At 36.7% G+C, this 14,602-nt stretch overlaps 1 protein-coding gene and 1 pseudogene across 1 annotated transcript; one reads left to right on the top strand and one right to left on the bottom strand.

Moving 5' to 3' along the window:
* Positions 1-3,815: 3,815 nt before the first annotated feature.
* On the bottom strand, positions 3,816-7,871 carry LOC145949331 (high mobility group B protein 1). The gene is made up of 10 exons (XM_083065272.1): positions 7,636-7,871; positions 7,230-7,557; positions 6,596-6,689; positions 6,185-6,310; positions 6,047-6,104; positions 5,593-5,955; positions 5,423-5,500; positions 4,817-5,198; positions 4,466-4,562; positions 3,816-4,047 (listed from the first exon to the last, which is right to left on the bottom strand). Exons 3-6 carry the CDS (start codon positions 6,661-6,663, stop codon positions 5,929-5,931), a joined length of 279 nt encoding a protein of 92 aa, XP_082921398.1. The 5' UTR covers positions 6,664-6,689; positions 7,230-7,557; positions 7,636-7,871; the 3' UTR covers positions 3,816-4,047; positions 4,466-4,562; positions 4,817-5,198; positions 5,423-5,500; positions 5,593-5,928.
* Positions 5,209-5,709, top strand: LOC145952376 (uncharacterized; annotated as a pseudogene).
* Positions 7,872-14,602: the final 6,731 nt, after the last annotated feature.

Raw genomic sequence — 14,602 nt, 5'->3', positions numbered from 1 at the left:
TATAGTAATTTGGAGAAGAAAATAAACTATGAAACTAAACTATATTAAACTAAAACAATCCTAGAAAAATAAGAAAAAATGTGGCCAAGAAGTTGTCATACCTAACAGTTCCATGCACGGAAGCCATATGTGCAGGCAGTGAGTGCTTGACAATGCAAGTATGATTTTTTCTGACTCTTTTGAAGTGACTTGCTTATCATATTTATAGAGCTAGTCGAGAGCGGTTAACATTGCACGGGTTCGTCATGGACACATAACCGCTGTCCACTACGTCAATTACGTGGCTTAAATGTAACTTCTTGTAACCGTTCAACCCACGTGGTTTTTATTTTTTTGACTTGCTAGCTTAGTAACCACCTTGGTGTAACTACCAAAACTGCTCGGGAAATCTCTAGTAACCTTTTTCCATTTATAAATTCTGATTTTCCCTCGAATATGCACATTCCTATGGTCCTCCCTACTCTTTGTATATGGCAAGCACCCTTTTTGTTTCCTTTTTCGAGTGAGTTATGAGAGAATCTCTTCGAGAGACCCTAACAGATGCCCCCCTAGGAATTCAATCTCGAGGAGTGTACTAAGTTGATGGAGAGCTGAATTCCTATTTGTATTTTTATCATCATTCTTTCAAGAACCTTCTTTTAATCTCTCTTGAAGCTCCTTGTTCTATTTCGATGAAAACCTACTCTGAATTAAATGCGATTACCGTTTTATTTGAAATTTACTGCTTCTATCATGAATTTTGACGGTGCATGCTCACGTTTCCCTAAGTTCCTATCTGTTTGATGTGAAACGTCTTGGCGGCTAACTTGATATGTTGGCCCAATTTACCCTCGGGCCCATTTATCTTGTTTAAAAGTTTTTTACCTAAGGTAAAATTACTTTCACCGCTTTCTATGTGCACAAGTCTCTTTCTTCCCCACTCTTGCTTTTCTTTGTTCTTCTTGTTTCCTGGTGCTGCCATGGCTTCCTCTACTGCTTCCACTTCAGGCATTGCTTCTGATGTCTCCCCTAGACTAATTACTGCTTCTTCTACATAATCTCTCCCTTTGTTGATGACCAATGCTACTATTTGCATTGTAGGGGAAAACAACGAACCTTTTGTCCCTATTCCTGGTATGGAAGAGGCAAGTCTCAAGCTCTACCAATCTCAGGTACTCATTCCCTTCTCTCTTGAAGATGGTTCTATTCGTGCTTTCTTAGGACCTTTCATAAGTCAGAATAAAAAGAAATTCATCAATATACTTCTTTCTGAGGACCAATCTACCCTGCCATTTGTCTACTCCCCCAAGATAGACCTCTCTCTTTTAAGTGATACCATTAAGATCTTTAGGGCACTTCCCCCCGCCAAAGATAGACACTTGCAATGGTTAGAACGTGTAGAGGGTTCTATGCGCATTATCTGGGTAGGTGCTGGTATTCAAGACTTCATTCAGTTGTTTAAGTTTGATTTGCATATTTTCGACCCCCAAATGATTCTTTCTGCTATTTTTTTTCTAGAATAGAGAAACCCGTGCTTTTGAATTCCCATGTGGTTTTGTATGCCTTACTCTATTAGACATTGCTGCTATTACTGGTTTGGCCCTTACTGGAGATAGATTTTACCCAGACGCTTTTGAAGAGGAGATTCCCCTTAAAGAGACCTATATTTCTTTGGATAAGAAGACTTATTTGGCTTTCATTACTACACATATGGGAAAGTTGGGTACTCCTGTTTGTACCTCGGAACACATTGCATTTTTGATGTATTGGTTATCAAATTGCGTCTTTTTTACTCCTTCTCTTCAAGTCCCTAAGTATTATTATGCTTTGGCTCAGGCTCTTCATTCACAAAAAAAGAATATGTTTGAGTAAATTGTTGTTGGCTTCTCTATACTCATGTCTTGATGACGCCTCGGAGAGCCTTTTTTGAGAATCTGGAGCTCGCAACCTCTTTGGGCCACTCTGGTTGTTGCAATTATGGTTGAATGCTATTTTCGAGAAGAAACTTCAACTTACTTCTGATGGAACTACTTGGAAAAGATTGATGTTTCTTCAAGTTGAACCATGCTAAGTCCCTTCTTCTCTTGAGGTTCTTCATATCAATGGATGATTTGGATGAGTTCAAGCTTCAAAAGCTTGAAGATGCTTCCCAAGGTTGTTCGGTTTCTCTTGAAGGAGAGAAACTTGAGGAACCAAGCACAAAGGAGAAGTTCCTTTGTGAAGCTTCTAGGAGAAAGGGATTCTCCACGAAATTGGACTCTTGAAATGAGAGAGAATTTCTGAATTATAAGTCTCATAAATGTCAAAAAGTGATTACAAGAGTAGAAATTACAAATATATAGAGGTAGGTAGCTTAAGGAGCAAGCTAACCTTAACCATGGTTCACTAGGAACCATGGTAAGGTTAGTTGACCTTCTAGATGAGTTTAGAAACTTGTGGAGCAAGCTTCTTACTTAGCTTGCTTGGGAAGCAAGCTAAGGAGAAGCTTGTAGCACAAGCTTCTTATCTCCTTGAAGGTTAGAGAAGTAATTCGGTCAAAGAAAGGAGACTAGGCAAGGTGGGCGGATTTGGTCTCTTTTGGCTCCTTGAATTAATTTCAAAAATGTTTGATTTGGTTTAGTTAGGTTCATCCAATGATGATGAAACCTAGCTAAATCAAATCTATGAAAAATTAGGAGCAAAATGAATCCAATATGTAAAATTTTGCCTACGCCCAATTCTGGCCCAATTACTAGTCACACCTTCAAGCATTGCTAAATGTCACCCCTCTTTTCCTATTGAAAAAATAGAAAATGAGTGTATCAACAAAGGAGGTTAAATGGAGTCAAACTCCAAGTAACCCACCCTAGAATCAATATACAATGACTAATAAAAGAAACTAAAGTGTCTCATAAATACAAAGGCAAAAATAAGCCTATACAAGAGAACTATGTACAAGATATTTACAACTAGAACTATGCCTTCTCTTCATCATAGAGTGGTCCAAATTGAAGAGTACCTTGGGCGTGGAAAGCCCACTGGTCTTCAAGGTGTCCACTGGTCTTCAAGGTGGCCATAGCTCTAGAGATTGGGCCCTTGGCCCATGGTCCATCATCCCATTCCTCTTGGTTCCTTCAATGTATCACCTCTTGGATTCCTTGGCCTTAGCCATAGTCTATCAACTTCTCCTTTTCTTACTCCCACTTGCCAACTTGAAGGTGCTCGATTGACTACTCTAACTCCTCGAAAGCGTTCAGTCGACAACTTTGCTAGATATGTTCAAGTAATTCTAAGTTTCAATGAATTTACTGAGGATCTTGCCCCTTTTCACTACAATAAATGAGCTAAATAGTGGAAGTTATTTTTACGTTTAGTGGAGGTTTTTACCCTCTACAAAATAAATCGTAGAGGTTTCCAAAAACCTCCGCAGTTACATTCGCCACAAGCAATTAGCAGCGTTTTTTAGAAACCTTTGGTATTGTGAGTATTTAGCGGAGGTTTTGTTAAGGAGGTTTTAAACCTACACTAACAGTGGAGGTTTTTTAAAGGAGGTTTCAAAGCTATGCTAACTGCAGAGATTTTTTAATGGAGGTTTTAAAGCTATGCTAACTGCAGAGGTTTTTTTACTGGAGGCTTTGAAGTGAAATAACAGTAAAGATTATTTAGTGGAGGTTTTAAAGTAAATTAACTACAATAATCATTAATCAATATATTTTTGTAGAGTTTCTAATCCTCCCTATTTTCCTGTGTATAATAGTTTTTATACTCATTTTAATTGCATAATCTACATGTATTACAATTTTCCATTTTCACATGTGATATTTATAAGAAACTTAATAAAAAAAAAACACATAAAATGGATGAAGAAATTCCATTGCTAATAACCAAAATACCAACATATAGTTCAAAGATTTACAATTCAAACTTCTATTATAAATCCAAGTACAACATAAAATCCATAACATTGTCAAATTAGCCTTATACTAAACTCTAAATCCGAAATACATTATAAGCAATCTAAGGGTTGCTAGCACCAGATGATCCTCTTTCATCCAAAGGTGTATTAGGAACACTTGAAGCATCATTTGGCTGAAATAATAAAAGCAAAATAACTTAGTTAAGAAAATTATCTATCACATATATTATATCATAATGACAATTCTAAACACCGATGACCAGATCAATCAAGGACCAAAACAAACCAGCTAGTTAATGCAACCAACAACATAACCCACCCACAGTCAAAACTAGAACTATGAATCAACAGGCCAAAACCATAATAGCAACACCAAACCAAAGATGTGTAGCAGCCAATTAGTTCCTAACCCAATAAAAAACTAATGGAACCAATAAAAAATTACCTCTAAATGCAACAATATACCGGGTATTTAGAATAACAACCAATGGAACCAGCAGTGTACCGGAAATGCAACAATATAAGTCTATTAATGGAACAGAGCTGCCAAAAAACAAAGATATAAACTGAAAGTATAGAAGCTCAATGTACCTAAGCAACCAAATACATATGCCCAAGAGAAAGCCAGTTTTATACCAAGTTCCAACGTGCAAAATCATAAACTGAAAGTATAGAAGCTTCAATGTACCTGAGAAGATAACAACACCATCAACAGACACCCTCACCAACTCTGGCAGGGTTTTATTCAAGTATCTTGGAGATAAGTAACACAAGATAAAAGGAGCAGAAAAATAGAAAATCTTAGCATTAAAAATATAGAAAAAAGAAGCTTAGCATCATTGACATTCATTATATAATTTGATGATGTGCAAAGGCATATATAAGATTTGGAACACAAAGAAACATGTTGAATTGCACGTAAGCACATGCATTGTTGCATACCATTTATATTAGGTTTTTATAGCAATACGCGGCGTCAACATAAGCTTGGGCAGCTTCGTGCTTGCTTTCCAACTACAACAACACGATTCATCACAGCGCGTGAAAATAAAGTCTGTTTACATAAATCATTGCTATGTTACAACAATGTACATCAATGTCTCTCTCTGTTCCAATGATGTATTTGCATCTGCTATCTATCAATCTGTTTTGTGCTTGCCGTGGAACAAATATTGTTTGCCTATCTAATACAATTCACATTTGAAAATGGCTCAGTTCTAGCTTTTGGTGCAACTTTAGTTGCTACTGTTGGTGCTCCAAACACATTCCAAAACCTCAATGTTTCATCCGCTGCTGCTGATGCCACTATGCAACCATCTGGACTCTGAAGTAACATGACATTACACCAATCAGGAAAATACTCAAAAAATAAGAATCTAATCAGGTTTGTCACCCTTTAGAACAAAAATCTTGAAACAAAAGAAACCAAAAAAGTCAATGTTCATTTAGTTCAAGCTACTTCTTATAACACTCAAAATTCAAGAAGGTACAGAGAATACATTCTAAAATAAATAACATAGCTAACATAGAAAGGGGAAAGAAGGCTACCTCTCCACTAGCTTCATCATCTTCATCATTCACTTCAGATTTGGACTTGTCCGATTCATCATCATCAGCAGAGCTTGCCTGGCAACATTATAGAAAATAAAGTATATAAACAAGACGATCAAAACACCACATAGGCACACACAACAGAACAACCGAAACATGTTACTCACCCGTTTCTTATCATAAGCTTTCATAAGTTTTTCATACTCAACTTTCCTTTCTGCAGCCTTGGCTTCATATGGAGCTTTCTCCTTTTCATTCCAAGGAGAGGAGTCAACATTAATTAAAAAATAAATCCTTCTTTAATAGAATGATTTCATTTATATATATATATATATATAGATTCTGATATACTGGAATTTAATTGAAGAAACTTTTGCTTATATACTTAAAATTATACCCGAAAGAATCTAAAAGCACAACAAAGAGTAAATTAATTTAAAAGACAACAAAAACGTGTCATTATTTATCACAATTGCAGAACTTATAGCACTGGACAAGGACTTCTATTTCTCTCCTCCAGCTTTCCCAACCTTCAATCAAAGAGTGAAGCAAACAATTTAGATGCTTATTCAAAAAGGGTACATCATCATTGAAGATGAAGCAATTTTACATGTAACTTACAACTTCTACACCCCTCAAATGAGGATTCTCATCCTTAAAGGTCTTCCTGAAGTCCTCACTACCACAGACCATGAAACAAGTCATGTAATTTTCCAAAGGAGATATATAATAAAGTAAAGAGAAAAGACAGATACAAACAGGAACACAAAGAAAGCACTGGATGGTCTCTTAGGCTTGTTGGGGTCTTTCTTGGCCTTCTCCTTCTTTGTCTTTGGTGCTCTACTCCTTTCAGGCTTAGCAGGAGCCTTCCGCTTTCCAACCTTTCTGAAAGCAATAGAGATATATGTTCCATCACTACACTATTCATGTAACAACTGGATGCACCATCAAATATGCATAATCAGATAATAATATAATGTTTAGATATTAAAAAATCCCGAAAGCCAACACCCTGATCAACAAAGAGATGCAAGTTATATGAAAAATCAAAATGCCTCAATAAACTTCGCCAAACTGTAATGGTACAAAGAGATGCAAAGTTATATGAAAAATCAAAATGCCTAAATAAATTTCACCAAACTGTAATGCTACAGGAACTCGAGAACTAACCGGTCATCAACAGGCTTCAGAGCTTCTTTTGAAGTCTTCGCTGCTCCCTTACCCTTTGCATTCTTCATTTTTTAAGCTCCTGTGACAAAACAATCTATAACAACAAAAACAAGGGTATGAAAAAATTTCAATAAAAAGAGACAAAAGATGGATAAAATTTTAAACAGTTAAATAATAAAATTAGCTTAATACATAAATCAAGATCCCAAATAAAATTAGGATAAAATAGATGCAACCAACTATGAATTTAACTGAGACACACCAAATGTTACATGCAAACCTAGAAATCCCCCTTATAAAAAATCATTAGTTTGAAACTTTGTAGCAACAACACAAATCACACATGCACACAAAAAATATTAGGTTAACTGTTGGTGACCAAAAAAGGCACGCCGTGCCACTCTCATTTGAAAAAAGAAATTAGAAAAAAAAAAGTAGACAGAATAGTTATTTAAAAAGTGTGCGGTGATTTGTAACATGTAATTTACAAGAAAAAGTAGTAACTTATAAAGGAATAGTAATAAACCTCACCCCCCAACAAACAAACAAACAAACAAACCATAAACCGCAACAAATAGTCTTACTCTTACATCAATATCAAATTAACTAACAACAAAAACAACAATAGTCACACCTTTGATATCATCTCCACCCTTAACAGGCCTAGCCTTCTTCTCTAACTCCTCCACCAAACCCTGCACACTTTTATCAATCCCTCTCTTGAGAGAGACAGGGTTAGCCCCAGAAGTCACACTTAGAAGCCCGAGCTTAATTATCTCACGCGCAAGAACCGAGGCCGTGGTCGCCCCATCACCCGCAAAGCCTTCTTCATGATGCGGCTTATGTTGGCGATGGGAAGGTACCTGTCTTGCTCGCGGACGTTGGAGCGAGGGCTGTGGTCGCTGCTCTCATGACTGCCGCAGCCGGGGCTTGCAGGACCCTCTGCCATGCTCGCCGGAACCCTAATTTGAGAAAGGGAAAAAGGAAAAACATGAGGCGAAACCCTAGAGAGAGGGAGGAAGGGGGAATGTTAAGAATACCTGAGAAAGGGGCACAATGATTGTTGAGGAGAGCATGAGGAAAAGGATTTTCATCCCTCACGAGCGTTTGGGTACCGCGATGTTCTTCGAGGATTTGGGGTCGAGCGTTTGGGTACCGTGATGTTCTTTCATCCCTCATGGTGCTTAAGGGGTTTCGAAGGGTTTCTTTGGAGAGGGTTTCTTGATTTTTTAGGGAGGGGAGTTGTGGGGTTTGTGATTTTTTAGGGAGGGAAATCACAATTTTTTTTTATTTTTGTTGGAGAGGTAAGCTGTAAAGTTGAAGAGGGAAATTCCAGATTTTGGGATTTGTTTTAGAGGGAAATTTTTTTGGAGTCAGAAACTAGAAAAATAATATTTAATTAATAGAGGTTATAAACCTCTGTAAATTAAATAAAAAAATTGTAGTTTTTAATAAATTAAGGAGGTTTTTGAAACCACCACAAAATAACCTCCACTATTTAACATTTTTTTTGTAGTGTTTATTCGCTCAGATTTACTAGGCCCCTCTTGTCTTCGAGGGAATAATCAAGTTGGACATATGTCTCAAGAATCTCTTGATATGTGGTTTGGGTTCTTGTCTTGGGATGTCATCTTATCTGGCATGCAACAAAAAGACATTAGAATTTATCCCTATCAACCTCAAGTTTTTTCTCAACAATTTGGTCTTTGCCAAATAAAACCTCTTCCACTTCTTCGAAAAGAAAGAATTGATGCTGATATTTGTACTGATAAGGGAGATATTGAGGCGATTCTAAATTTCGTGCTTCGTCCTGACAAAATAACTTTTCCTTAACCCTCTGTCTTTCTTTTCCTCCTTTCTTGTATCGAAGTGTTTTCTTCGTTGGTGGTGTGCATATTATGTCGAAAAAATGTTCACCTTTGATGATTTCATGAAGAAGCTGATTAATTCTCCTCTTTCTTTGTAGGTCCCGAAACTACCGAGTACTTACAAGAATCGTAATATTATTTATCAATTCAAGCAATTTTTTAAAGTTTGTTATCGACTCGACAACCTAGGTCGAACAATTTTTGATGCTTCTGTCTCTTTAACAAAAATGGTATAAAGGAATATCCGTTCAAAAAAGATTATTAATCTTCGAGGGGAATCAAATTTTGAAAAATTTTGCCCTAAAAATATTCCCCCTCTCCCAAACGCTCGACCCTTTTTATTTAGAACGCATAGAAATTCCTGTAAAAGATCGAGTTACCTATGTGAGATGTTCCGTGTACGATTTTCCTCGAAAGAGATGGTGGCCTTTGTGTTGGGTCGATAATCGCAACTTTCCACCTAGTAAATGTCTTAAAACAAAATTTTCAATATTACCTTCCTTGTCATTACCTGATCTTTTTTTTTGTCTTGTGTAGTTGTTGTCCCTCAGAGTGTTCCTCAACACCCTGATGAGACCCCCCAATGGGAGAGTGATGATGATGGTGGAGATGATTCTTCGTTGAAAACTCGAAAAAGGAAGACTGTTTCTGATAAAATTTCCTTACGTTCAAAGGTATAATTTCCGACTTGTATGATTTGCTTTGATAATTCATTTTTTTACATCTATTTCCCTTTCTTAGGGCTTCGATTCTAAAAAACAAAAAACCAAAGCGGATTCAACGAGCAGCAAAATTGTAAGTATCTTATATTCATGTTCTTTTCGCATTCTCTCTTTACTCATTTTTTTTATTTTAGGTTTTGACAATGAGAAAGCTTGATAAAGGAAAAGGAAAACAACAAGCTTATGCTACTAAACCTGATCCAAAGTTAAAAGTCAAAAAACTTTTGAAGGACGCGATGAAATTTGTCCCCAAGGTATTTGGCTTTTAACACAATTCGATTTCCTATTCAATAGTCCACTCTATTCATTCGATTGCCTTCAAGAGGTTTGGACTTCTTCATCGATCTTCTTTGTTTTATTTCCGTATTTGATTTGCCTTCCTTTTTGAAGTTGGTGACTCCTCAGTTAAATATTGTCAATATTCCTTTGATGGGTGTCACTATGGGTCTTGAAATTGTTCCCCAAAACGTTTAAGGTGAGGTTTCCTTATCAGATCCAGTTACTCTTGCTGAGACCCCTCATCACTCTTCTCAAGATGAAGCTCCATCTTTTGAACTAAGACCTCCAATCCATTCTGATCCAGGTCTGTTTCTTTTATCTTTCTTTCAAATGAAATTGGTTATTATATATATATATATATATATATATATATTCTTAAAAAAAAACTAACTGTGTTCTCCTTTTATATGTAGACTCGACTATTCCCATATCACCTAGGCTTCCTACTCCTTCACAATCCAACCAAGGTGGCGTCGAATCTTCCATGCCACCTCCTGTTTCAATCCCTTCTGCTGATTGGATCAGCTTTTTCAATGATGACATCGAAGTTGATAATATCTTTGATGTCTTAGAGAATTGGACAAGCGGTACATCTGCCTTAGAGAAAGCCGCTGAGTCAGTTTCCAACTTTTAACCTCTGCTCCAATCATTTCGTTCCAAGGCTTATGTTAGGGATCTTGACCAGGCATTTCTTGTTCCTGCATTTAAAACTGAAGTTGAGCAAATGGTTGATGATTTGCTCGTGTATCCAGACCTTCCTCCGGAAATTCATCTCGAGCTTCAAGAATTCATCAAGCCATTCACCCTCGCCTATGATCTTCGTGCTAAATAGGCTAACACTTTTCAGGAAGTGGCCCATATTGAGGTAGAGATCGAGGGCGATCATGCTAAGCTTGAGCATCTTAGATAGGATTTGCTTTCTATCAGGAAATCCACAGAAGAAATGATTCCTGCTTTGAAGCAATTACAACAAGCAAAAGTTGACACTGAAAAATCCATCGAGGTTTTGCAAAAGGAGCTTGATACTTTTCGAGCAAAGAAAACAGCTTTAAAGACTCGAAGTCAAGAAGTAATTCAACGGCAAAAGAGTCTTAAAGATGAAGGCAAGGATATTTCTTCGAGACTCTCGAAGACTCTGGAGCACAAGAAACGACTGGAAACTCAATGTGCTTCTCGAAGACAAAGCTTAGATGAAGCATATCAGGCTTATAGGAGTTGTTAGTCAAAATTCTGTCCATGATTGTAATTATTCTACTTTGATACAACTCATACTGCTATTTTACCTTTCATGGAATTTTTTCAAATATTTACCATTAATTATCCTGCTCATAGACTTCAAATTTATCTATCTAATGAAATACGCGTTTTTTGAATATACTTGATCAATTATAAATGGACCTTCCCAATTGTAAGACCACTTGCCTAGGTGTCGAGATTTTTGATCCATGGGAAGAATTGTCTTCAATACTAAATCTCCGACTAGAAAATTTCGAATTTTGACTCTTTTATTGTATGTATTCTCGACTCTTTCGTTTTGTTGGATGAGATTTTGTAATGCTATCATCCTCTCTTGATCTAAAGAAACTAACTTGTCATACATTAAATTCCAATAATCTTCGACAGGCAAATCGTTTTGTCTTTGTATATGAATTGATTGTAGATTGATATCTATAGGCAGAATGGCTTCTTAACCATACACCAATTTGTATGGTGTGGTTTTTGTAACACTTCTCGGTGAATTTCTGTAAGCCCATAATACCTGTACAAGAGTTTCATGCCAATTTCGAGGTTTTCTTGAAATGTGTTTCTTGATCAAGCTGATGATCACTTTATTAGCGGCTTCGACTTGTCCATTTGCCTGTGCATAATAGGGTGTTGAAGTTACCAACTTAATTCCTCTTGATTGAGCATATTGTATGACTTTTCGACCCATGAACACTGTTCCTTGATCCGTAGTGATTGTTTGAGGTATCCCAAACCGTACTATGATATGATCCTCGATGAAGTCTATAATTTCTTTTTGACCCACCTCTTTTACTGGGATTGCTTCTACCCATTTTGTGAAATAGACTATAGCCACTATGATATATTTGAGATTCCTTGATGATGGTGGGTGGATTTGCCCTATTAGGTCAATTACCCAACCTCGAAATGGCCAAGGTTTGATAATTGAATGTAATTCACTTGCTGGTACCCTTTGTATTGGCCCGTGTTTTTGACATTCTTCATAGCTTTTAGCAAATTCGATACAATCCTTAATCATGGTTGGCCAAAAATATCCTTTCCTAGACAAGGCCCATCTCATTTTTTCTCCTGCTTGGTGAGCTCCACAAATACCCTCGTGTATTTCTGCCATAGCTATATAACTTTCATGATCTCCAAGGCCTTTAAATAAAATTCCGTCAAAACCTTTCTTGTATAATTTGTTATTTAGCATGACATAATTGATAGCCTGGTATTTTATCTTTCTTTCGACCTTTGAATTTGGGTTTTGAAGATATTCGATCAACTCTTTCCTCCAGTCTTGAGTGCCCGAGGTGTTGATGGTAAGGATTTCCAAATTACCTATTAATTCATTCTCTGTATGAATCAAGGATTTGAGACATCCCTTACTCATTTTATACCCTGATGCAATTTGAGCTAGTTCATTTGCGATTGTGTTTGTATTTCGAGAAATATGTTCCAACTCAACCTCATCAAATGAATTTAGTAACGTGATAGCTCGAGATTTGCATTCAACTATTTTTCATTTAAACATTTATACTCTTGAGTTAATTGTTTGATGACGAGCTGAGAATCTCCTCGAACTATTATGTTCCTAGCTCCTAATTCCTTGAGTATCTCTAGTCCAGTAATGAGTGTTTGATATTCAGTTTCATTATTTGAATACCATTTCCTTGTTTTTAATGATAGCTTGGTCGGGATTCCTTCAGGGGAAATGATTAACAAGCCTATCCCAGTTCCCAACTCATATTTTGATCCATCGAAAAATAATTCCCAAGGCTTCGTTGTTAAGTAATTGACTTGTTCAGTTGGATTCGAGTGATCTACAAGAAAATCTGCAATTACTTGTCCCTTAATGTACTTGAGGGGAATGAAGGTTAGTGAATATTCAGTTAACGCAAATGCCCATTTTCCAATTCGAGAATGCAACACAGGTCTACACAACATGTATTTAATTACATTACTTCGACAAAATACCAACACATCAAAAGGTTTCAAATAGTACTTCAACTTTGTACAAGCAAAATATAAACTTAAACATAATTTTTCTAAAGGAGTATATTTATTTTCTACTTTGACCAACATTCTACTTAAGTAATAAATGACTCTTTCGACGCCATTATCATCATATTGAGCCAGCATGTCCGCAATAGTCGAATCGTTGGTAGAGACATATAACTTCAATACCCTTCCTTTAGTAGGTGGTGTTATTACTGGAGGATGGGCCAAGTAAGACTTGATTTCTTCGAATGCCCGCTGATGCTCTTCTTCCCATCAAAATTCCTCTTCCTTTTTCAGACGTAACAATGTAGAAAACACCTTAGTTTTTTCAGATAAGTTCGAAATAAATCTTCTAAGAAAATTTATCTTACCCATGAGAGATTGAAGTTCTTTTTTGTTTGATGGGGGCCTAGTTTCCATGATAGCCTTGGTTTTGTTTTCATCCACTTCGATTCCTTTTTGATGCACAATGAATCCCAAAAATTCACATGTTGTAACACCAAAAGCACATTATAGCGGATTCATCTTTAAACCGTGTTTTCTCATTCTCTCGAAAGATAGCTTCAAATGGTGTAAATGATCCTCCTTTCATTTTGACCCTACAATTATGTCATAAATGTATACTTGTACAAACTTACCTATCAAATCTTAAAATATTAAATTCATTGCCCTTTGATATGTGGCACCTGCATTCTTTAATCCAAATGGCATCATCACCCATTCGTAAACACCTAAGGCTCCTGGGCATTGAAAAGTTGTTTTTGATACATCATTAGTTGCAATGTAAATTTGATTATACCTAGAATAACCATCTAATAGAATTAAAATTTCATTACCTGTAGCCACGTCTATCATTGTCTCAGCAATAGGCATGGGGTACTCGTCTTTGGGAGTAGCTAGATTGAGATGTCGAAAATCAATGCATACCCTGAGCTTTCCATTTTTCTTGATGACGGGCACAATGTTAGACACCCATTCAACATATCTTGAGGTCCAAATGAACTTGGCTTTCAATAACCTCTCTATTTCCTCTTTGATTCTGTCAATTACCTCTGGGGCAAATTTTTGAGGACTTTGATTCACAGGCTTCTTCCCGGGGATTATTGGTAATCTATGTTTTACCAAACCTCGATCTAGACCAGGCATTTCCTCATAATCTCAAGCAAAACAATCTTTAAACTCGTGTAATACTCGAATAACTTCTTCTCTTAGCTTCCCCTTCAAGAGCTTGCTGACATAAGTGATTTTCTTATTTTCGATAGTACCCAAATTGATTTTTTCCAATGGATCTTGGGATTCTAACTTGTATTCTTCATTACTTGGCTTTTCGAATCCCAACGGTGAATCATCGAAAATACAATCCAGCTTTCCTTCAAACTCTTGTGTTTCTTTTTTTTCTTGATTTTCGATCGCCTGACTTGTTTGATCACTTTCTGTTTTCTTATTTTCTTTTTCTTTGGCTATTCCAGCCGTCCAATTTTCTAATATTCTCAAGACATCATCAACCTCCTCGATTCCTTCTCAGACTTCGACCTTTTCATCCATTTGTTTTGCCATATAGGCCGCAATTCGAGCTAGATAGCTCGAATATTCATCATGGCTCGTCATGCTTGCATCTGAGCCGATTCAACCTCGGCTCGACAAATCATAAATCCTCTTTGCACATCCCAACAGAAAAATTTCTTGAAACCTTCCTCCTTTTCCATCATATTGGCATTATGAGCATCAAAAGGTTTAGTTTTTGCAAACACAGTCAACTGTTGATCTGCGAAGTACATACCCACTTCGTACTCTTTCTGGTCAGCATCGAGTACCTCCAAACCTTCATCATCATTCCAGAAAAATATTTTTTGGTGGACGATCGAAGGAACAACTCCAATTCCATGTATCCATTCTCGTCTCAACAAAACATT

This window comes from Cajanus cajan, chromosome 10 (genome assembly GCF_000230855.2).
Source record: "Cajanus cajan strain Asha chromosome 10, NIPB_CcT2T_4, whole genome shotgun sequence".
Lineage (NCBI taxonomy): Eukaryota > Viridiplantae > Streptophyta > Magnoliopsida > Fabales > Fabaceae > Cajanus > Cajanus cajan.
This window is presented reverse-complemented; position numbering and strand designations above follow the sequence as displayed.